Consider the following 24,478-nt stretch of genomic DNA (forward strand, 5'->3'; position numbering starts at 1 on the left):
TTTGGATTTCACATATATTAACTCATTTAATTCTCAAAACATGCACTACTATAATTGTTCCCATTTTATAGATGAAGAAACTGAGGCACAGAGAGGTTAAGTAATCTGCCCAAATTACACAGCTGGTAAGCGGCAGGTGGTCTTGAATCCAAGCACTTTGTCTCAAGAGTTTCTACTATTAAACTCGATATTATATTGCTTTTCTTAATTATAAAAATAAAGATAGAAAGAAACCTGAAAATGTTCAGAGAACTCTGCCTCAGTGGGTAGACTTTTGGGCATGACTTGGCATCCTGGCTACTAGTGCTTATCCCAAACTCTGGTGCATGGTGAAAGAATTGGGAGACGGTTCCTTTAAAGGAATTTGAGTTTTTAATTTCAAGGAACATGCCCAGGATGAACCCAGCAAATTTAGAAAGTAGCAGTGAAATAGGTCCCTCCGCAGGCATGGAGGCCCATGGGCATCTCCTGAGATTACATTGAGATAGGGTGTCACAGCTCTGAGCACCCAAGACAGCGCTCCTCTGCCTAGAGCTCAGGCTCCAAGGGGAGGCCGAGGGTCTCTGGCTTGGCTCTCCGTGGAGAGTCAGCGTCCTTTCCCGTATGCCCCCTTTCTGGGCCCCATCTGTAAAATGAGGGAGCTCAGCTAGATGGTCTCTAAGAGCTCTTCATGGATTAAAAATATTCTGACTGCAGATTTAATGACATGGAGAAAATATACATGCCATATTGATTTGTGGGGGTAAAGTCCTTTATAAAACATTATGTTTGAGTTTTGCAATTTTTGTTCAGAAAAATACGTGTAGCAGAATAAAGGTATTGGTCCTCTTCACCCCTTTGTACTCTTTCATTCCCTCTCTTCTACTGGGAGAGGGTCTTCTAGCAAAAAAAAAAAATCACTGGGACTCTTTGTCAGGCAGAGGCTCTATTCCAAGGGACTGGAACATGGCCATCAGCCTCCTGGAATGGAGCCAGGGGTGCTCCAGGAGAACTGACCCCGGTGGGCAAAGGGTTCTCAGCAGCTTCAACCAAAAAGGGTTGAGCAGGGACCCTGAGGGGAGGAGGGAGAGGCAGGAAAGGATGGGACACCATTCAAGGCAGATCGTGCGTGAACTACAGTGCAACCCCAGGAGAGCAGCAAGATTATTTAGAAGCATCCTCAACACTTTTACGTGTTCATCATCTGTATGGAGCAGGACAGACTTCTGCTAATGGCCTGTGTCCTTCCAGATCTTAAGGACATGACAACACAGTACCATGAGCATTTAAGAAAGATGGCTGCTGGGGTCGGCTGAGTGGCTCAGTTGGTTAAGAGCTCACTCAAGAGTTTGAGCTCTGAGCAATGGCAGTTTGAGTCCTGGCCCAAGCTGAGCAGCCATTGAGCTGCCAACAGGTGGCAGGATGGCTCAGCTAAAAAAAAAAAAAAAGAAGAAGAAAAATGGCTGCTGTGTGAACCCTGTCTATCTCTGCATGGTTGGATTCTTCTGGGTGACCTTTCTTTTCCTGCAGTATGCTTTTCTACACTTTCTACAGAAGATACGTATTGCTTATATAATACAAATTGTGTTTAAAAACTATTAAAATCTTATGGAATGTCTCTAATATCCCAATATCAGAGTTGACAATAGGTAAGTACCTCAAAATTGGTCCATCGGGGAGGATTTGGTTCCCAGAAACTCTGAAATGGCTGGAATATTTTACTGTGGCAAGGGACTGCTTCTCAAAAGGTGCAGATGTTGAAAGGATTATTGTGCTCTCTAGAAAGTCTTTGAATTGTGGGTCCCTTTTCTCTGGCCAGAATATACTCCCTCAGGGGATGATTTTGCACAAACTGTGGTGAGATGCTGTCAGAATTTCTACCCATGAGCCTGGGGAAGGCAGCTGCTGGCATGAGAATCATGAACTTCCAAACTGAAATAGTTTAGTGCTCTGTGCCTTAATTAACATGCCAATAGATGCGACCAGTCCTAAATTAATAGGTGCTTAGGAAATGAGGTACCCTTGGGCGGTTCCAAACTTTTGGATGGCTGAGGTTTTTCAGATTATTTTCACTGTCTGAGTCTACATTTTAGAAAATCAGTCTAAAGCATACCCACCTGCTTTTCAGTCTCACTGAACTCTAAACAGTGAATGTAATGGATTTCTTCTTCCATTAGTGTCCTGCAAACTATGGGACCACTATATTACAGCTCCCCCTCTGTCTTTCTGTCTGTCTCTGTCTCTGTCTCTGTCTGTCTGTCTGTCTGTCTCTCTTTGTTGTATGGCTTTGAACCAAAGAAGAGCTAGTGACTGGGCATCTCTGGACCTCAGTTTCCTCATGTAAAAGAAGACGTTCAATTCAATTTCAAAAGTACCTTCAGCCTCTGAGATTCCAGAGTGGATGGTTGGTTGAAGGAGGCCTGAGCGTGGGCACTAGGAATTGTGTCATTTGATGGATGAGTCAGACTAGGGCGCCAGGAAAATAATGTCTTCACAATCAACACAAGGGCACAGGCAATTAAGAAACGCATTTAGCTGACAGCTTGAGTGTCTGTTCCATTTGGAGGATATATTCCTGAAGAAGGACAGGGTGACTCATCAGTCGGCTGTAACCTGACGAACTAGAGCTATCCAATTTCCTTTCTCTGATTCCAGGCAACCGAAAGATCTTCATTTGGTTTTCCAAGGCAGTTTCCCCAGGCAAGAGGGGGGCAGGTTATCTCTGGAAATTGAAAATTGACATTCTTTTGTGAGGACAAAATTAGATCACATATGAGAAATGACTGTGAAATTATATGAAGTAGCAGAGGGAAAGCATCCTTGATAATATTATCGTTATTTATTAATCATTCTCATGCTGATTTGCTTAGTAGCCTTTGAGCCATTTTTGTTTTTGTTTTTAATTTTTTTAAGAGCTAGTAAACCCTGGGTGTCTTCAGAAATATGGAAATTCTGGATCTGCAAAGCCAATCAGGTGGAAATCACTAACATTTACATAGTGCTTTACAATTTTCAAAGTGCTTTTGCATACAGTATCCCAGTAACTCTGGGAGAGAGAGCATATTATTTTGCCAGTGTCTAGTTCAGGAAGGCTCAGTATAATAGAGCTAGGAAGGATTTGGGCTGGCAGTCTAACCTGTGTACAAATCACAGTGCTGCTGCTTGTAAAGGGGGTGAAATGCTCCTCTTCCATCCAACACTCTCCCCCCCCCCACACACACACACAACACATACATACTATGCAGGATCTGCGCCCAGTGGGACAACTGAAGCAGTGATGAGAAGCAGAAGGCAGAGGAGAAACCCAAATGCCAATCTGTTCTGGAGATCATGGAGTTGCTTCTCTCTCCTCCTTCAAATGCTGCTCAAAGTGCATACAGCCTTTCCAGATGGCTGCCCCATGGCTGGGTCTGCTCAGCTTCCTTTAGTCCCCAGACTCAGGCTGAATCTGCTTGTTGCAAATATAGAAAGTACCCATTCTACAAAAGTGGACTCTTGGGGGTATTGAGCGCCTCTCTCTCCCCACCAAAAGTTTGGTCTGGATGTTCCTGCTGCGGGTGGCTAGAGACCCTCAACTGGGACAATCCCCCCAGAGCAGCACTGCCTGACCTAACCCACCTGGGGCTCCTGGCATCTCAGCTGCTGGAGCTGCCAGTCTCAGATTACCAGGGGGGAGAGAGGGCGGGTCTGAATCCTAGGACCTCAGACTCTCTGTGAGGTGCAAGACTGAGCTCTCCATCAGCTACTGGAGTCTGCAGCAGAGTGGGATCTTTGTGCCTAGACCTTTCCCATTCACAGAGGAAAGTGGAAGACTGTGCTGTCCGGCTGAGAATTTATAGAGGTTCAAGAACAAAGATGAACTGGCCCCATTACTGCATCTCCTTTTACTGGATCTATGTTGCTGCCTCTGGACTGAGGGGTAAGAGGCTGGAGGGTGGGTAACCATCTCTATTCATCTGGGGGCACTTTTTGGTGGGAGTTGGGGGGTGGGCCAGAAAACACAACCAATGATCTAACTGCAAGGAAGTGTTCCGTACTTCTTATTGACCGGGGCTGATCGCCAGTAGGTAGGGCATGCCAGAAAAGTAATCCTTATCAACCCAAAGCTTGTCCTTAGCTAATGCTGGATCACCCCAACTCTAATTCCCAGTCTGTTGTTATTTGCCGTGAAATACACATGACGCCGAAGGTTGATCTAAGTCCCTCTTTTTGTGCAGCTGTAGAAACAGCAGACGGGAAATATGCTCAGAAGTTGTTTAATGACCTTTTTGAAGATTATTCCAATGCTCTCCGTCCAGTAGAAGATACAGATAAAGTCCTGAATGTCACGCTGCAGATTACACTTTCTCAGATTAAGGATATGGTGAGTATCATATACTGGTGACTCTTTGGCATGTTGCTTAGAGGGAAATGAATAGTGCTTTCCAAAGCACTTTAACTGGGAATTTGAGAGGGGATAAGAACAGATAGCATGTGCAAGCTGGTGGAAGAAGGAGACACCAGGGAAAGGAAGCTTTCTACAAAGTTAATTTCACTAAAAGTGACCTAATCCTGGCCATTAACAGTTAGAGTCTTTGATCATCTAAAAGATGGTGTTACATATTATATGATTCCATTTCTATGAAATGTTCGAAATAGGAAAAATCATAGAAATAGAAAACAGAGTAGTGGTTGCCGGGGGCAGCGAGAAGGACAAGAGAATAATGAGTGACAGCTTCATGGCCATAGGGTTTCTTTTTGGGGGTGATGAAAATGTTCTGGAATTAAATAGTGGTGATGGTTGCACAATACAACATGAATATACTAGAAACCACTGATTCACACACTTTACCATGGTTAAAATGATGAGTTTTATGTTATGTGAATTTTATCCAAATTAAAAACAAAGCAAAGTGGTATTTTAAGATGGCATACATTATTTAGTGCTTATATATGTTTAATTACACAAAATTATGAAACTTGAAAAACTTTCTTTCTGTCCATTGGAAATATTTTCTCACTTTATCAGTCAAGTGAATCACCAATTGATCAACTTTCAGAGCAATTTGGGCAGTTGGTCCATGCAAAGATCTGATGACTTAAATATTTGTCCACTTTGCATTCCAAACACTAACTGAGGCAGTCAAGCAAGGGGCTAGACTGAAAAAGCTCCCATGTTTTCTATTTATTGAAAATCGATTAGTGCTCTTGGAATTTCTGTTGTGAAGAACAGAGTTCTAGAGATGGAAGGCATTCGGTTGAGGTGTCTGCTGGACAAAGTTATATCTGGGTTAATTGTGCAGGATGAAAGAAACCAGATTCTGACTGTCTATTTGTGGATCCGCCAAATCTGGAACGATGCGTACCTCACGTGGGATCGAGACCAGTATGACGGTCTGGACTCCATCAGGATCCCCAGTGACCTGGTGTGGAGGCCAGATATTGTCCTATATAACAAGTAAGTGCAAGCCAGGAGTTTCTCAGGGATAAACTTATTGATTTAACGGAATTTTAACATAATGAAAAAGGAATATTTAAAACATGCATATATGAAGTACCAATTCATGTTCTTAAGCCCTGAAAGTATGGCAATAAAATCTTAGATGATAAAATAATAGCACATAAAAGCTTAGAGATAGCATTCCCTTTTCAGGTAAGAAACTGTTTTAGAGGGTGTATTAGTTTTCTAAGGCTGTCGTAACAAAGTACCACAAACCAGGGGGCTTAAACAACAGAAATGTGTTGGCTCACAGTTCTGGAGGCTAGAAGTGCAAGATAAAGGTACTGGCAAGGTTGGTTCCTTCTGAGGGCTGTGAGGAAGAATCTGTTCCAGGCCTCTCCCCTGGCTTCTGGTGGTTGCTGCCAATCTTTATTTTTCCTTCACTTGTGCATCACCCTAATCTCTGCCTTCATTTTCACGTGGCATTCTCTCTATGTGTTGCCTATGTCCATGTTTTCCCTTTTATAAGGTGTTGGATTAAGTGCCCACCCTATACTAGTGTGACTTCATCTTAACTAATTATATCTGTAATGACTCTATTCCCATTAGATCACATTCTAAGGTGCTGGGGTCTAGGATTTCAACATATGAATTTTGGGGGGGGACACAATTCAATCCATAATAGTGGTGATCCCTGGCCCAAGATCATGTATCAATAACAATGATACTACCAAATTAAATCAGAACGGGTCAGCTAGAAGCTGACCTGTGGATTTTGAACTTTGTATGGAGTGGAGAATGCACCAGATTATAAGATCACCAGTGGCCTTTTCCTGGTCCCCAAGCAATGGGCCTTGAGTAAACGGGTAAGTAAGTTTTATGTTTCTCAAACTATGAAGTGCACACAAATCACCTGAGGAGGTTGTTAAAGTATAGATTCTTATTCAGTAGGCGTGGGGTAGAGTTTGACATTCTGCATTTCAATCAGCTCCAGATGTTAGTGCAGGTGGCTCATGGACCACACTCTGAGAAGGAACGAGATTGCTTGACCACAATTCAGGCTCAGCTCCTTCATCTGTTTTCAAAAGGGGTTTCTCTCTCTTTTTGTTCTGGAACTCAAGTTTCTGTGGGTTGGGAAACTTTGACTCAGAACAAGGTGAATGAGGGGCAGTTCACAGGGGCTTTTCTAACGGCTCAGCCTTCTAGTGGGCATGAGTTTTCCTTTTAGAAGCAACACTGGTGTCCTGGAGCCTGAATTTTAGTCTCACTCCTTACCCAGAGGGCTCCTCTAATGATTACGAACCCCTTGAATCATAGACCTGATCCTGCTGACCAATCCGCACTCTGAGTGGCCAGAGGAGTCTTCCACCTTTTCTCCAGCAAGATGACATCCAAGTGGTAATGCTTTATTACTCCAGCTGACCACTGCTCGCTCTCTCTCTCTCTCTCTCTCTCTCTCTCTCTCTCTCTCTCATCTCTCTGTCACACACACACACACACACACACACACACACACACACACAGAAGGTGAGAATGAAACATGTCCACTACCTCATCTCACCCACAGGGTGCAGGAAAGTAATCAGAGAACGCGGTTTACATAGATCAGCATCAGCATTCTATTAGTTCTAACAATTCTTCCTGGAAAACAAACAGCATGCTGGTTCTCCTCTTCTTCCCTCTTTGATTGACTGAAGCAGTGACCAGCTCCTACAGAAATGCTCCTTTGCAAGTTGCACGGTAACCTAAGTTAAGCCTACCCCAGACCCCATTTATCAGAGAAACCAGTTATGTGCTCCTGAGCTCACACAACCCTTCTGTGGTTTTGATAAATTCTGTCCCCATTCTCTCTCTCTTCCTCCCAGATCATTGGCCTTGAAATGTGTGAGTTCTGACGCCCATCCTTTCACACACAGAGCCTTCCACCACACTGATTAATCAACATTTTTCTGTTCCTTTTGTTTGACTCTTTAGTCTTCCTTGCCCTCTTGTCACAGACAGTTCTGTTTCAGATCCTCCCTTATTCTCCTTCTCAGTAATATCAGAGTTTTCCTATTTAGAGGAAACTCTAAATGTAGATATGGTCAGATGTCATTTGCATTTTTTTTTAAGCCAACTGAAATGAGAACCGAAGAAAGTTATAGGACTGGGCAAAGGAGGGACCCCAGTCATATCCACTTTTCTGACCCTGGTCCTTCTAGCTGAATCTCTGGACCCACAGAATCTTCTGATTCCAAATATAATATAACTACTTCTCAGAATATGGTACAAAAGCTTGTAGGCCACAAAATGGGCTTGAAGTATTTGGTGGACAATAGGAAACCATTACAAGTTTTGGGCTGTAAAATGATATGATCAGGGGAACCAGAGAGATAAAGCAGTGAGATATGAGTCATGAAGTGAATACATAGTAATGTCTTTAAACTCATCCTGAGTAGCTGGGGTGATGTCTTCAGACAGTGGGCTCCCTTACCCTCTGGATCCTGGTTGGGTTTAGCCAATGGGAAGCACCAGTGGGCAATCAGAGGGAGAAAAGAAAGTGAGATTAAGGTAAGGTATGCATTCTCTTGCTCCCTTCCCACAGAGTTATCTTTGTCTGGCTGTGTCCCTTGATAAAAAGTCATAACTCCTATCATGGCTTGATCAATAGTCCATCTGCCTTGCAATGGCGATAGTGAAAGTTATTCCCTAAAGGAAAATAAAAATTCTGTTAGGCATAAGTGTGCTAGGCATAAATGTTGACAAAGCAAAAAGAAAATTTATCAAGAGTAAATGATTATCTCTTAGATTATAGGGGAATGAATTTTTTTCTGTTTTCCAAATGTCCTATAATAAACATGTACAACTCGTCCAACAGAAACAAAAAGCAGCTTTAATGTTTTTGTGCCCCAAGTTAATAAAATCAGGTAAGCAGAGCCTCCCTGTGAGATTTTAGCTTTGACAGGTTTACCTTTTGTCCAGATGTATAAATCATTATACCTGTATGGAGAGAGTGACATTGGGAATGGAGGGGAAGGGACATAGAGCAGAGATGCTTCAAAGGAAGAATTTAAGAGAGCTTGGCCCTGACTAGTGACAGGAGATAGAGGAGAAGAGAAAATCAGGGTTGATACCAGATTTTTGAGCCAAGGGTGATAGGGAGAGTGGTGATCACCCATTGCCAAAGACACTAAAGTGATGGGCACAGGTTGGTGAGCTGTCTGGAGTAATAAGTTGGCAAGTTCTTCTAGCAAGCTGCTTTCATTTTCCTCCTCCAACCTGCAGGGCTGATGATGAATCTTCTGAGCCTGTGAACACGAATGTGGTCCTGCGTTATGATGGGCTGATCACCTGGGATGCACCAGCTATCACTAAAAGCTCCTGTGTGGTAGATGTCACTTACTTCCCCTTTGATAACCAGCAGTGTAACCTGACCTTTGGTTCCTGGACCTACAATGGCAATCAGGTGGACATATTCAATGCCCTGGACAGTGGTGACCTCTCCGACTTCATTGAAGATGTGGAGTGGGAGGTCCATGGCATGCCTGCTGTGAAGAATGTGATCTCCTACGGCTGCTGCTCTGAGCCTTACCCAGATGTAACATTCACTCTGCTTCTGAAGAGAAGGTCTTCATTCTATATCGTCAACCTCCTTATCCCATGCGTCCTTATATCTTTTCTGGCTCCCTTGAGTTTTTATCTACCAGCAGCCTCAGGGGAAAAGGTGTCCCTGGGAGTGACCATCCTATTGGCCATGACTGTATTTCAGCTTATGGTGGCAGAGATCATGCCGGCCTCAGAAAATGTCCCTCTGATAGGTGAGTTAAAGTGCTTTACTCTTTAAGCCCAATTTTGTCACTGGGGTTATGCTTATGCCTTTAAACTCATAACGATTTGGTCAGCTTCACACTCAACACACGCTGTCACATACTTCAGTTGCTGTCTTCTGTATCTTTGAATACAGATGTGGCTGTTGGAAATAAAATTGGTCTTTTGGTCTCCAGGTTGACACAAAAGAAGAGTGAAAGGCAATATAGTTTTGAACCAGTGGTTTTCAAAGTGTGGTTCCCAGGTCCACAGCATTTTAGAAATGCAAATTCTCAGGGTCCACACTGGATCTACTGTATTAGAAACTCTGGGCTGGCATCTGTTTTAACAAGGCTTCTGGGTGATTTTGGTGTACTTTCTGTTCAAATCTGAAAAACCCACTGGCTTATAGGTGAAGGCCTTGGTTTTGAAGTTGAAGAAATCTGTATTTGAACTCTTGACTTCACCATTCATTCCTTGACCAACCTTAGACAAGTCACTTAGTCCTCGAGTCCTTGCTTCATCATCCGTGAAATGTGTGTAACTGCTACCTCATGCATCATTGCTTAGCACAAAACCTGGCATATATGGTACGTACCAAGTAAACAGTGACTATTTTTATCTTTTCACATCACAAGGGGTCTCTTCTTGGGAAAAGTAGCAAACATGGTAGAAATGACGTGCTGGGTTTTTAGGTCTACCATCTAGCTATCTTTAATAGAATAATTCTCAACCTTTACTTGGTATAGTAGGTGTGGGAGGGCTTGTTAAAATGCAGGTTCCTATACCCAAAGAATTTGATTTAGCAATCTTGGGCAAGATTTGGGAATCTGAGGTAATTATAAAGTAGAGCATACTTTTAAAAATCTGCAATAATGAAATGTCCCTTTAAGGGTAGGAGTTAGACTGAGACTGCCATTCCTACCTCCTGTTTCCTTTACCTTCCTTGTTTTGAAATCGCTCCTAACACCTTCAATACCTACTCCCTGTCACCAAGGATATTACTCAGCGCCAACACCTCTGTCTCAGTGACGTGCTGTTGTAATACATGCTTCCCCGAATCAGAAGCTAGACCTAATTTGTAGTTTCTTAAAGTAAGCAATGAGGAGAAATTTCACAACACTAAGACTTAGAAATCAGTATCAAAGGGATATTGTAGTGCCCTTTTATCCTCTACTGAATCCAGCATTAACCGATATTCAGATGTTACTATATTGGTTTTTCTGGAAATTTCTTTCTTGTTATGTCTCTCCAAGCAAAACACACCACACACACACACACACACACACACACACACACACACACACACACACACACACACACCTTTTAAAGAAATAGACCCAGAAGGTTCTCTACCCACCCCACCCCCCACCCTCTGGTCCCCTTTCCCCCAACACTACTAATAAAGAGGAAGAGGTGTATTGGCATTTTTTTTTGGTATTGGCATTTTTATTACCTCTCCTGTGGCAGAAATGATAGACAGCGATGACATCTAATCATAACCTTATGTGAGGCAGAATCAATTGGCAGATCCCTCTCTCTTCTTTAATAGTACCATTCAATAGCGAGTAGGCTCAATTTCTGAAGAGAGGTGTCTTAGGTCATGTTTTAGGAATTTTGCCAGCATTACTTGTTCTGTTTCAGTGGTAATATTAAACATATCTTTTTTAGGAAGGGTGCACACAGATCTTGAGTATGTTTATTAACAATCACAATTTATTTGTAGCACCTATGAAATGTACTTCCAGTCTTAGAGAAATGTGTTGAAATTTTCTTCATAAGTGTAGCATTTGATCTAGGTTACTGGCCTATGGCCTTTACTGTATCAAGAAAGGTCCCATTTATGTTTAGTTTACTTAGAGCTTTTAACAAACAATAAGCAGATGATGAACATTATCAAATGCATTGTCTTCATCTGTTGAGATAATCATGTATGTTTTGTCTTGTACCCCATAAATATAGTGAATTAAGTTTTCTGATGTTGAACTAAACCCTCCTTTATCATGATAAGTTATCATTTTAAGACACCACTGGATTTAGTTGGCTAATAATTTTTTAGAAGTTTTTCAAATATGTCTGTAAGTGCAATGGCCTTAATATTGCCTTTCTTGTTACTTTTGGAATCAAGGGTAAAATGACTTTATGAAAGTAGTGAGGCAGTTTTCCTTCTTCTTCTATTTCTGGAACAACTTGCATAAGATATGATTTATCTGTTCTTTAGTTTGGTAAAAATCACCTATAAAACCTTTTGTCACTAGAGCATTTTTGGGGGGTGGGCAGTAGAGATATTTTATTAATTCCCATTTCTATTCAAGTGTTCTTTGTTTTCACACTAAATTTGACAGCTTATATATTTCTAGAAATTTTATCTAGGTTTTTCAAATGTATTATCATTCAGTTATTTATATTATTTTGTTTTCTAAATTTCTATTTTGTTATTTCTTTTTTTACGTCCTTTCTCTCTCTTTCTATTCCCCTTACCACCCTACTTCTGTTTCATGAGTGGCCTTATTAAAGGTTTATCAATTTTATTACTCTTTTCAAATAGCTCGCTTTTGGTTTTGTTCATTTTCTTGGTTTTTGGTTCTATATTTCATAAATTTGTGCCCTTATCTTCATTGTTTTCTTTCAAAATTTTTCTAATTCATGGATATTTGCTTCATGCAATCAGACATTAAAGGCTAATAGTGTCACAGTGTTTCCTTTTTGACCTTTCATGTTAATGAGGTCCAAAGACAATTCTGAGAACTGGCCAAGGTCATTCATTCTTTTTTGTTTTTTTGAAAGTAGACGTTCTTCACATAGTGATCTCAACAAACCTTCACAAACCTTTTAATTCAGTGCAAGGGACAGTGCTGAGGATTTCACATGTATCATATCAATTAAGCCTCACCATATTCCTATGAGTTCGATACTATTATACTCATTTTACAAAGAAAGAAGCTGAGGCTTAGTGGGATTATACAATATAACTTATTTCAGGACACAAGTCTAGCAAGTGACAGAGTTGGGATTTGGACCCAGGAAGTTTGATTCAACAGTTTATACTACCACTCATACAGCTTCCTTGGAATAAGTGTTTGTTTCTTGAGCCACACATGAGGACAAGTTTATGCTAACTGGGCTGTTGTTATTTTCCAGGCAAATACTACATAGCCACGATGGCCTTGATCACGGCCTCCACGGCCTTGACCATTATGGTGATGAATATCCACTTCTGCGGAGCAGAGGCCCGGCCAGTGCCACACTGGGCTCGCGTGGTCATCCTGAAATACATGTCCAGGATTTTGTTTGTCTACGATGTGGGTGAGAGCTGCCTTCGCCCCCGCCGCGACACAGAGCGGGACCACCTCATGAAGGTTTATGGCAAACTTCCAGAGACTAATCTGAAGACAGCCAGGAACAAAGACCTTCCCAGAAAAAAGGAAATGAACAAATTCTTGAAGAATGATTTGAGGTGCCAGGGTGAGAACCCACAGGATGCTGACAATTACTGTGCACGGTACAAAGTGTTGACAAGGAATATCGAATACATTGCTAAATGCCTCAAAGACCACAAGGCCACCAATTCCAAGGGGAGCGAATGGAAGAAGGTTGCAAAAGTCATAGACCGATTCTTCATGTGGATTTTTTTCATTATGGTATTTGTGATGACTATTTTGATCATAGCAAAAGCAGGTTAGTGGGCATTTGTTATGTAGGGATAAATTAATAGAATTCCCTGTGATCTACTCTAATAGTCTTCCAAGTCAGATTGATCTATCTATATTATAGCTATCTGTCAGATTAAATTAAACAGGATGTCCAAAATTTCATGGGGAGGAAGCTGGAGGACATAGAGAAGGACACTTTTATAGCCGACCTGAGTGGTAAGTGGCTAGCTTGTAGATCACACATTATTCTCCCTTTTAGCAGTGCAGATAACAAAGTACACTATATTACTGTTTAAAATTTAAAATCAAACAAACAAATATTCCCCTTAGTCCCTATTAAAACATGCTTTTAAAAAAGGAAAATAGTCATGTATTCCTTAATGTGATTAAAGTCTCGATGTTATCTTTCTCAAGCATGGTGCATTTCAAGCCATTTCACAAATGATGAAATAAAAAGCTCTGTCCTGATAAAGAAAATGTAAGGATGAACAGCTTAACGATTATGTCATATGTGTTGGTGATGTTTTATATAAACTCTAAAGATGAAATCGTTCCTGCATTTAGTCTTTGATTTAAATAAGATAATTAGCAAACTGGACTCATTCATTCATTCATTCATTCAATTATTCACTAAACATTTATTGAGTTTCTCCTACATATAATAAAGCTACATGATTCACCTTTGCGTTGGGTGTCATAGCAAGTCTTACGCATAGGCTGATCCCTTTTGATCTTCACAACATTCTAAGAGTTGGCAGGCAGGTCTTTCTAGTCCCTTTTCTCAGAGGAAGAAGCTGTTTTTATCCAACTAGGTGGCTAAGTTGGGTTGGGATTCAAACTCTCACCACTGTGACTGAGTTTGGGCAAGGTCTGCTAAAGCCCCATTGCTTTTGGCCATGACAGATTAGGATTGAAGAAAGGAGAGACTGAGGGATTCTCATTTTTAATTCTCAATTTCCACCCTAAATTACTTACTATGCTTCTCAACTTCTTTCCTACTTTCAATCAAACATGTCTTCAAATTCTCTCCACTCCCACCTTGATTAAAATGATTTAAATCCTGATACCCATACCCTAACTTCGAACACCTCAACTATTCTTTTACTGATTAAAAACAAGCAAACGAAAGAACAGAAGTGGAGAGGAGGCAGGGGTTAACCTAGGAAAGAGAAGATGGTATTTAGCAACATTTTCCATCAGCTCATTGCTCAGACCAACACTTGCCAACACAATCATGGGCAAACCTGGCGAATGGACTATCTTTGTCAAACTGGAAACACAAGTTCTAGAACGCCTTGAACAACAGTGGTGAGGCTATTTATAATGTCATCAGCTCCACAGGCTAGCAACATATAGACATTGTTTTTCAGTCTTGTGTTTACTTATTAGAAAAACATTTATTATGCAACTACTCTATACTGAGTGTTATGTCGTTTTTGGAGGAAGCAATTACATGCTCACATGTTCCTCACAGTTCAGTAGAGGAGACAGTCAAGAAAATAGACAAATACAATGTAGTGTACCAAGTGCTATCACAGAAACATGGATAAAATGACATGGGAACAGTGATGATGAATCCGTTTGAGGGAAAGCTTGGGAAAGACATTGTGAGGGTGTAACATTTGAACTGGGCTGTGAAGGATGAGTAGGAGTTTGCTAGACAGAGAAAGAAGTAGGGAGGCATTAGGGAAAAGAGTGTGAGCAGAGCTTAGAAGAACAGAGGCCTTGGTGTAGTCATGGAATGGACAACAAGGGATTGGGGAACTGTAACCTGGAATCAGAAAATTTTTCTTCTTTATTTTAATTATAGAAGTACTTTTATCAGTTATAGTTGCATTTGGCTTCAAATAACAGAAAACCCATTGGACCATGACTTAATGCAGATAGAGGTTATTCATCTACACAAAAATAAATCCAGGGACTAGAGTACCCACTGAGCAACTCCATGTATATAAGTTTTTCCATATTTTAGATTATCTGTTTGGAATAGATTTATCTATTGCCACATTGAAATGATCCTATTGAGCCATGCTAAAATAATTTGAACTTTATTCTAAAAACACTGCAGAGCCATAAAAGGATTTTAAGCAAGGAAGTGATAGTGTTAGATTTGTGTTTCAGAAATAAGACTGTGGTGGCAACTACAAGATTATAGAGAAAAGAGAGAAGAGGCAGAGAGATCTGTTGGAATGTTTTTTACCAATTCAGGGAAGAGATAATAAAGGTTTGACTCAAGGAATAAGAAAGCGTCACAAACTATTTATGATCTAGGATAGACAAGATTTAGTGACTAGTTTGATGTGGGGTTAGGGAGAGGGTGGCATTGAGAATAATTCTTGAGCTTTCTATCTCAGACAACAGAGATGAAGAATAAAGGAGGACTAGGTTTTGGAGGGAAGAATTCTATTTAGGACATCTTGAGTTGGAAATGCTTATAGGTCATCTCAGTGGAAATATCCAGTAAGTAGCTGAACATGTGTTTGGCACTTTGGAGGAAAGTGAAAGCTTAAAAAAGAAAGATTTTACACTCAGGTTAATTGTCAAAGTATTTATTAAGTGATTTCAGGAGGGGTAGGACAGAGTGCTACGAACGGTGAGAGACTCAAAAGGATGGAAACACATTCTTTGCCAGAATTACAGAAGCTTAAACCATCATGTGTCATAAAGCATTTACCTCGTTAAACTGTCATTTCTCCATTCACATGTCTGCTTCCCTAAGTATATTTAGTTCCTCTCCAGGCCTTGGACCCAGAAGCTCTATCATTAGTCTCTTATTCTTTGTGATAAGGATATTGTCTTTTTATTTGTTGTGCACAGTAAAGTGCCTAGTAAAAGGTCATTAGTCATTAAGCAATTGTTGAATGGATGAGTGAGTGACAGAAAGAGCTGTAGGCGGTTCCAACAAAGTGCTCTAGAAGTATAGACTGTGAAGGGGGCCTATCCTATACAATATACAAAAATAAATACCAGATGGATTAAAGACTTAGATGTAAAAAACAAAAAAACACCAAAAAGCTTATAAGAAAGTCTCAGAGACTTCCTAAATAAAATTCTCCATGTCGATAAATTTTAAAATGTGACTGCTATGAAAGAGGGGTCCAGAGCTCTCTGAAGGAGAGTAACAAAGGGAGACTGGTTTGGATTGGGTGGTTGGCCTGCTGAGGAAGTGGTGGTTAAGATAAGATCTGAGGGTGGGGAGGAGTTGCCAGGATAAGAGTTGGGAAAATGCCAGGTTGCAGGCAATGGAAAGGACAGAATTCAAGCTTAATGGCAGAGCAGAGATTATTATTATCTGAGATGGAGAAAGGGCGGCCTAGAGACAGAGAAATGCGATGGAATCAGTGAACTGAGGAGAAGTAATACAGGAAAATGGCAAGGTGGGCAAAGCCAGGTCAGGCAGAGCCTTGCAAAGTTTAATAAAACAACAGTGACTTGTTTACCGTCTGACTGTCTTGCTACATTGAGGTGTGCCTGGGTTTGCTGAAGTCCTGACCTTTGTTCTTTCTTCTTCTTTAGACTCTGTGTCTACTTTTCCATCAGCTCATTGCTCAAACCAACACTTGCCAACACAGCCGTGGGCAAACCTGGCAAATGCACTGTCTTGGTCAAACTGGAAACACAGGTTCTAGAATAGCTTGAGCAACAGTGGTGAGGCTACTTGTAATGTCATCAACTCCAGTGGCCAGTGAAGAGCTCTCTGCCTATTTCTTCCTTCCTGTCAGGTCACACCTTTGAAATAGGCACTGGCTGTTAAAACTTCATGAGCATGTCAATATATCCAAGACCCTCTAACCCTTAAAAAATTAAACCCTGTGACAAAACCTCCCCTGTCCTTGCATATTTCTATCTCTCTACTCTTCCCAGCCAAGGTTTCACCCCGCATCATTCAGGATGCCAGCAGGACATGGGTGGTGTGCTCAAATTAGGATAATTCAAGGAAGGCTGAATAAATAACTCTTTATAAAGATGTGGGCAGAATGTAGAGAAACACAAGGAGTGGTAGCAAACCCTCAGACTAGTAAAGCAGAGCTATTACCCCTCTGAGAAGACACAGGAGAGAGAGGCGTGACTTTGGCTGAGTGAATGCAGCGACTGTGTAAGGAGGGAATTAGAGGGCTATGTATCCCACCTCACTCTGCTTCTTCCCTCTAATCCCCCAGGGCTCACTGTTGACCAAAATCAATGGAGTCACAGGAATCTGTTGATGGTACCTTATATCTGGGACAGAGAGCAGAGTAGTGAAGAATAGAGTGTGGATCTGGAGGAACACAGGGAGACATCCGGCACATTCCCTCACTGTTCAACTTCATTCTGCATTTAAAACCTGACTTCTTTTTACCCGACTCAACTGAAACTGCTCTTGCCACCTTTACCATTTGGTAATGGCCCAATCTACTGGATACTTCAGAGGCCCCTCTGCTGCCTTCAGCAGAACTGACCATTTCCTTCTTCTTGAAGCACTTCTCTCTTATCGTCTGTGTTACCACTTTCTGTGTCTTAAATGGCTTATTCTCAGAACCCCCTGGCTGGCTCCAATTCCTCCTTTTCTGGTAAAGGTTGATGTCCCTCAGTGTTCCATCCTCAGCTCTCTCCCCTCATGCTTTTTATTGCCACATGTGCCCTGATTGTTCTCAAAACCACTTGTCCAACCTTGCTCTCCTCTTAGCTCCAAACCCGATACAATCTTCATGTCAACTGAGTATCACCACTTGAATATGTCACAGACCTTCAAATTCATCATGCCCCAAACAGCTCATTATTTACATTGCCACCCAAGTCTCCTCCTCCTCCTGTGTGTCTGTGTCATTTAGCTATATACCCATCAACTCTACCAGCCAGGCTAGAAATCAAACAGTCATTCTGGGTTCTTATCTAACCCAATATCAAACCAATCACTGATCCTGTCAATTCTCCCTGCTAAGTGGTTTTCAAATCTGTCCTCTTCTCTCTGTACTGCTGGCAATTGTCTTATTTCAGGTCTTTGTCATTTTTGCCTGGACTTGTGCAGTAGTACCTTAACTGGGCCTCCTGTCTCCAGTTTCTTCCCCTTCTATTCCATCTTCTTCACTGCTGCCAAACTGATCTTGTGACTCTTCCACCTAAAACTTTTAAATGGCTAACTAAATACCTACAAGTTGGATAATATGATACAGCAGAGATTAAAAATGTATTATGTATACTTTCTTTTCTGCTGCTCTAGTAAGATGTGTTCCTTTGTTCAATCCAGGAGTATAAGTCATCCTTTTTGGAAGAAAAAGTAACTACCCTATCATCTTTTGCAAGAGAAGTCATCAGACCTTTTCTGTTGTAAGAGTCTGAAATCTCTGGGAACAATTCGGGGCTTCATCATGAGAGGAGGTATAGTAATAAGACTTTTGGTGTTTGATGTTTAAGAAAGAAGGAGCAAAGCTGGCCTCCCACCGGGGGCAAGTGACTCAGGCTGAGCTAGACATACACCCTTACCTGAGACCTTGAATCTTAAAGTTTATATGGAAGAATGAATACTAAATACCAGTAGCCAAAAAAAATATGCAAAAGAAGACTCTGAGGGGTACTTGCCTAAGAAGATATTGGAGGCCATAATAAGCAAATCAAGTTGGGGCTGGGTTAAGAATAGACAAAAGCAAACAAACAAAATCAGTAAAATTGATTGAGAATTCAGAAATGGATCTGTGTATGTGAGAATTTAATACATGACAATGAGGGTAGTTAAAATCAGTGGGGAAAGGCTATCCATTAAAAAAATAGAAGTTGGACCTTTATGTCAAATAAGATACAAATATTAATTTAAGATGGATTAAAGACTTAAACATAAAAAACAAAATTAAATTATATAGACCTTGTAAGAAAAACCAGGAGGACATGAGCAAGATGGTGGAACAGAAGGTCCCCTATTGGGATGCCCCCCCAACAACAATAATTTGGCAGCCATTCACAGACAAAAGTATCTTTGTGGAGCGTTGTGGGATCCAGACAGAGTGTAACACCCTGGTGGAGCCCAAGACCTAGGGGAGATATTTTGAGAAGGCAGACACATATCCAGGTGGCAAACTCATGGACTGTAATCCTGGCTACAGACCTGGAAACAGCTTCTGTGGACTTGGCTGCAGCCCTATTTGACCTTGGCCCTGCCATCAGCAGCATCTACTGAGGGACCCAGCAGGAGACACTCCCATTCATGTCCCTGGAGGTAGACTTGTCAATCTCAGTCTAACTGCAGATTGTGAAATGGCTTCAGCTTCTCTCAGCCATGAACCCAAAATACTCCTGTCTGCCCAGGGATCAACCAGAAGACACACCTATCCATGCCCTAGGTAGGCCTTCTCTCCTCAGCCTCACTAAAACCCTGAAGCAGGCCTATGACTCCGTTCCAGCCCCTTTCAACTGCAGTCCAGGAGCAGTCCTGCCTGCCCAGGAGCCCAGGAGGCGTGCCCCTCCACGTCCCCAAAGGCAGGCCTGTCAGCCTTGGTCTGAATGCAGATTCTAAAACAGCTCTGTGACTTGGTTCCAGCTTCTCTCAGCCATGGTCCGGGGACACTCCTGTCGGCCCAGGGACTTTACACCTCAAGAAACTAGAAAAAGAAGAACAAACTAAGCCCCAAAGTTATCAGAAGGAAGGAAGGAACAAAGATTAGAGCAAAAATAAATGAAATAGAGACCAGAAAGACAATAGAAAAGTCAACAAAACTAAGAATTGGTACTTTGAAAAGAAGCAAAATTGATAGAACTTTAGCTAGATTAACCGAGAAAGAAAAAAGAGAACTCAAATAAATAAAATTATAAATGAAAGAGGAGACATTACAACTAATCCTACAGAAGTACAAAGGCGTGTAAGAGAACACTGTGAACAATTATACACCGACAAATCGGACAATCCATAGCAAATGGGTAAATTCCTAGAAACATACAACCTGCCGAGGATGAATCATGAAGAAATAGAGAATCTGAAATGACCAATAACAAGAAAGGGGGTTGAATCACTAATTAAAAACCTCTCGGCTGGCCGAATGGCTCAGTTTGTTAAGAGCTCACTCAAGAGTGCGAGCTCTGAGCAACAGGGTCACCAGTTCAATTCCCAGCCCGAGCTGAGCTGCTGCTGAGCTGCCAACAGGTGGCAGGATGGCTCAGCTAAAACAAAAACAAAAACAAAAAAACCTCTCAACAAAGAAAGCCCAGGAATGAATGGCTTCACTGGTTAATTCTACTAAACATTTAAAGAATTAATACCAGTTTTTCTCAAACTCTTCCCAAATATTGAAGAGGTGAGAGCAATTCCAAACTCATTTTATAAGGTCAGCGTTACCTTCATACCAAAGCCAGATAAGGATAATGCAAGGACAGAAAATTATAGGCCAATGTCCCTAATGAACACAGATACAAAAATCTTTAACAAAATACTAGCAAACTGTATTTAGCAGCACAATAAAAGGATTATACATCACGACTAAGTGGGATTTATCACTGGGATGTAAATCAATAAACATGATAGACCACTCTAACAGAATTAAAATTTTCATATTAAGTGTTCTTAACACACACACACACACACACACACACACACACACACACACACACACGGTAACTATGTGCGGGGATGGATGTGTTAATTAACTTGATTGTGGTAATCATTTCATAAGGTGTGCATATATTAAATGATCACCTGATATACCTTGAAAAATCATGTTATACTTCCTAAATCTATATCATTTTCACTTGTTATCATGCCTCAATAAAGCTGGGGGGAAAAAAGAAAATTTAGGAGGCTACACATAAGTGGCAGAGGAGATTTTTCTTTTCTTAAATTGAGGTGTAATTAACATATAACATTATATTAGTTTCAGGTGTACAACATAATAATTCTATGTTTTGTGAAATGATCACCACAATAAGTCTAGTTAACATCTGTCACCATAGTTACAAAATTTTTTTCTTGGATGAGAACTTCTAAGATCTACTCTCTTAGCAACTTCCAAATATGCAATGCAGTATTACTAACTGTAGTCACCATGATTTAATTTATTGAGGTCTTTGTAATATAACCTAGAAATTGGAAGCTATAAAAGAAAAGATAAACATATCTGATTACATAAAAACTAAAAATTTTATATGACAAAAGTATAATGAATATAGTAAAAGGTCAAATGATAAATGATAGACTTGCATATACCATTAATACTATTAATAGTAAAAAAATGTTCTTAGAAACTGATCAAAAAGTATAAACAACCCAATCAAATCAATGAACAAACAATATGAAAAAGCAATTCACAGAAAAACAAACTGATAGACTAAAAAACATAAAAAGTTGCTAAAACACAAGAATAGCCCAGGAAATTAAAGGAACACTATGTCATTTTTTTACCAGCTGGCTGGCAAATATTAAAAAAGATCGTAGGGCCGGCCGAGTGGCTCAGTTGGTTAAGAGCTCGCTCAAGAGTTTGAGCTCTGAGCAACAGTGGTTTGAGTCCAGCCCGAGCTGAGCAGCCGCTGAGCTGCCAACAGGTAGCAGGATGGCTCAGCTTAAAAAAAAAAAAAAAAAAAAAAAAAGATCTTGACATTATAGCTGCTGGGACTGGGTGTGGGAAGGGAGGGCTACTCTTATACACCACAAGTGGACATGTGAAATGTTGTAATATTTTTGAAAAACACCCTGGAAACATTTAAAAATATTAAAAGTATGTCCTTTGCTAGAAAATCCCACTCCTGGGAATCTAGCCTATAGAAATAGATGCAACAGCAAGTAAAAATATAATACATATCCAAAGATGTCAATTACAACAATGCTTGTAATACTCATTAATAGGGAAATAGTTGGATAAAATACAGTATACTTATAGGATGGAATGTTATGCAGTCAATAAAAAGAATGATTTAGAGCTACACTGACTGAAATGGAAGGTTTTGTTGAGACAAGAAAGATACATAAAATATCTACAATATGATCACATTTTTGTAAAATGAACAATGACAACACATATATGTATATGAATATGATTAATTGCCTAAATTTGGAGAAAAATATGGAAAAATAAATACCAGAGTATTAACAAGATTAACTGGGATAGGAGAGTGCTGATTGATGTGGGTTGAAAAGGATGGAAAGAAGGAAGGGAGCCAAACAAGAAAGAGAGAAGAGATTTGCTAAAAAAGGCCAGTGTTTTTGTACATAAAGAAAAGTTTTAAAGAATTTTTTTCAATTCACGTTTTTGGGCAAAGCTTCTCCTGTACTCCCAGTTTAATTACTCCCTTCTTTGTGTTGTCTCTATGAGCGTGTACAAATTTCTATGTTTACACTATGATACACTAAACATTTGTAATTTAAAAATGTCCACAGCTGTGTTTTCTCTTAGATCGTGAGGGCCTTAGTAACAAGAATTGTATCTTATTTATCTTTCTATCTCATCATCAAATTGGGTGTTGTATTAGCGTCCAAGGGCTGTCATAACAAAGTCCCACAAACTGGGTGGCTTAAAACAACTGAAATTTATTGTTCCACAGCTCTAGAGGCTAGAAGTTAGAAATGAAGGTGTCTGCAGGACCATGCCCTCTCTGAAGTTTCTAGGGGAGAATCCTTCCTTGCCTCTTCCAGTTTCTGGTGGTTACCCACAATCCTTGGCATTCCTTGACTTGCAGCTATAGCTCTCCAATCTCTTCCTCTGTCTTCACATGGTGTTCTGTCTGCATGTCTCTGTCTCTGTATCCAAATTTCTCTCTTTTCATAAGGACACCAGTCAATGGACTGAGGGCCTGCCCTGACCCAGTATGACCTCATCTTATCTTGACCTTATCTGCAGAGACCCTATTTCCCAATAAGGTCACACTCACAGGTATGGGGTTAAGACTTCAACATATCTTTTTGGGGGAACAATTTAACTGATAATAGGCATGTAGTAGATACTTGATAAAGTAATTTTTAAAAATTTAATTGAAGTCATAGAATCTTCATATTAAAAGAAAAATTCATAGAACAAACAATAAAGTTTTAGTGATCTAAGGGAAAGTGTAATAAAAGCAAAATGTACATTGATTTCTAGCCAATAATTCATGTCAATTGGGAGGAGTAAAGTAATAATAATAAAATAGGTAACTATGAGAAAAGCAAAGATGGGGATGGGGATTGGGAGATGTAATAAAAGATCTCTTTCTTTAGTACATGTTTCCTTATCTAGGTCAGAGAAACCCAAATATAATAAAATTTCTACTTTACACAGAATGTACCTTAATCACATTTAGAAAGAAATGACTCACCATAGTTTGAAAGTGCGAGGGTTAGAATTATGTAAGGTAAAAACACACATTCTCATATTGGGGAAGGGACCTTACCTCCAGGAAGTGCAGCAGAATGGAGAAGTATCTTTGGTTCAAAAAAGATTGTTCCGTATAGCTATTGTTTTCATTACCCAGCTACAGGAAGTAAACCTGGTTAAATCTTGGCTGGTAGGTTATTAAAAATTCAATGTGAAAAAGCTTTGAAGAGGACCTGAGTGGAAAAAAAAAAAAAGGTGAGAAACACTAGGTAAGAAGAGACAAGAAACATAATTCAAAATCACACACTGTAAAATAATTTAGTGTTTTCATGGAGACAATGAAAGTCTGGTTCTTTAAGTTTAAGGGGAACAGCATTTTGACAAACTCTGGCTGTGAAGTCCCTTTTCTGGCTATAAGCCATGGAATGGTTTTCTTTGCCCTGTCTCTGGCCTAAAGACTGTGGTTGGAGCCTGCTGACTTCAGTCATTTACAGACTAACAACTCCACTTGCAGGTCCCAAGTTTAGAAGGTTGATATATAAACCCAAAGCAAGTGAATTGCTTTGTTTCAAGATCTTGGAGATTTGAAGCAGTCTCCCTCCCCACCTCACCCCTGAGAATTCTGGGCTAGGTTGAAATAAATTCTAGGCCAAAGTTGATGCTATACGAAGTCTGACAATTAAGTTCGCGAAGTCATGCTAGAAAAGGTGCTACATACCTCATTGCTGAATATCGCTATGGTCACCTTTGAAGTACTCCCCTTGGGAAGCTATGCACCGATGACAGCACCTAGTCCACCCTTCAAAGCAATTTTGGAACTCTTTCTGGAGTGGCCATCAGAGCTGTCATCGTATTACCCTTGATGTCCTCAATGTCATCAAAATGTCTTCCTTTCAATATTTCCTTTATTTTCGGGTAAAGAACGAAGTCATTGGGGGCCAGATCAGGTGAGTAGAGAGGGTGTTCTAACACAGTTATTTGTTTACTGGCTAAAAACTCCCTCACAGACAGTGCTGTGTGAGCTGGTGCATTGTCGTGATGCTAGAGCCATGAATTGTTGGCAAAAAGTTCAGGTCATCTAACTTTTTCATATAACCTTTTCAGCACTTCCAAATGGTAAACTTGGTTAACTGTTTGTCCAGTTGGTAAAAATTCATAATCAATAATCCCTCCGATATCAAAAAAGGTTAGCAACAGCGTTGCAACAGTTTGCGAACTTAATTGTCAGGCCTTCATATTCCTTGTTTTCTTAATTAATTCAATTAATAAGTGGTACATGGCTGTGGAAGAAATTAAACTGTTGCAGGTGTCTAGATATAGCCCACAGGTGTCTCTGGAATCCAGAAAACCTATCTATACATAGAAATTTGTCTTGTTCTTCGCCAGCTACATTG

At 40.4% G+C, this 24,478-nt stretch overlaps 1 protein-coding gene across 1 annotated transcript; it reads left to right on the forward strand.

Moving 5' to 3' along the window:
- The first annotated feature begins 3,661 nt into the window (after window positions 1-3,661).
- Window positions 3,662-13,326, forward strand: CHRNA9 (cholinergic receptor nicotinic alpha 9 subunit). Its single transcript, XM_019640740.1, has 5 exons — window positions 3,662-3,898; window positions 4,197-4,342; window positions 5,262-5,416; window positions 8,663-9,195; window positions 12,326-13,326. The coding sequence occupies exons 1-5, from the start codon at window positions 3,835-3,837 to the stop codon at window positions 12,865-12,867; spliced, it is 1,440 nt and encodes a 479-aa protein (XP_019496285.1). The 5' UTR covers window positions 3,662-3,834; the 3' UTR covers window positions 12,868-13,326.
- The last annotated feature ends 11,152 nt before the right edge of the window (window positions 13,327-24,478 follow it).

This window comes from Hipposideros armiger, unplaced genomic scaffold (assembly GCF_001890085.2).
Source record: "Hipposideros armiger isolate ML-2016 unplaced genomic scaffold, ASM189008v1 scaffold_53, whole genome shotgun sequence".
NCBI classification, from domain to species: Eukaryota; Metazoa; Chordata; class Mammalia; order Chiroptera; family Hipposideridae; genus Hipposideros; species Hipposideros armiger.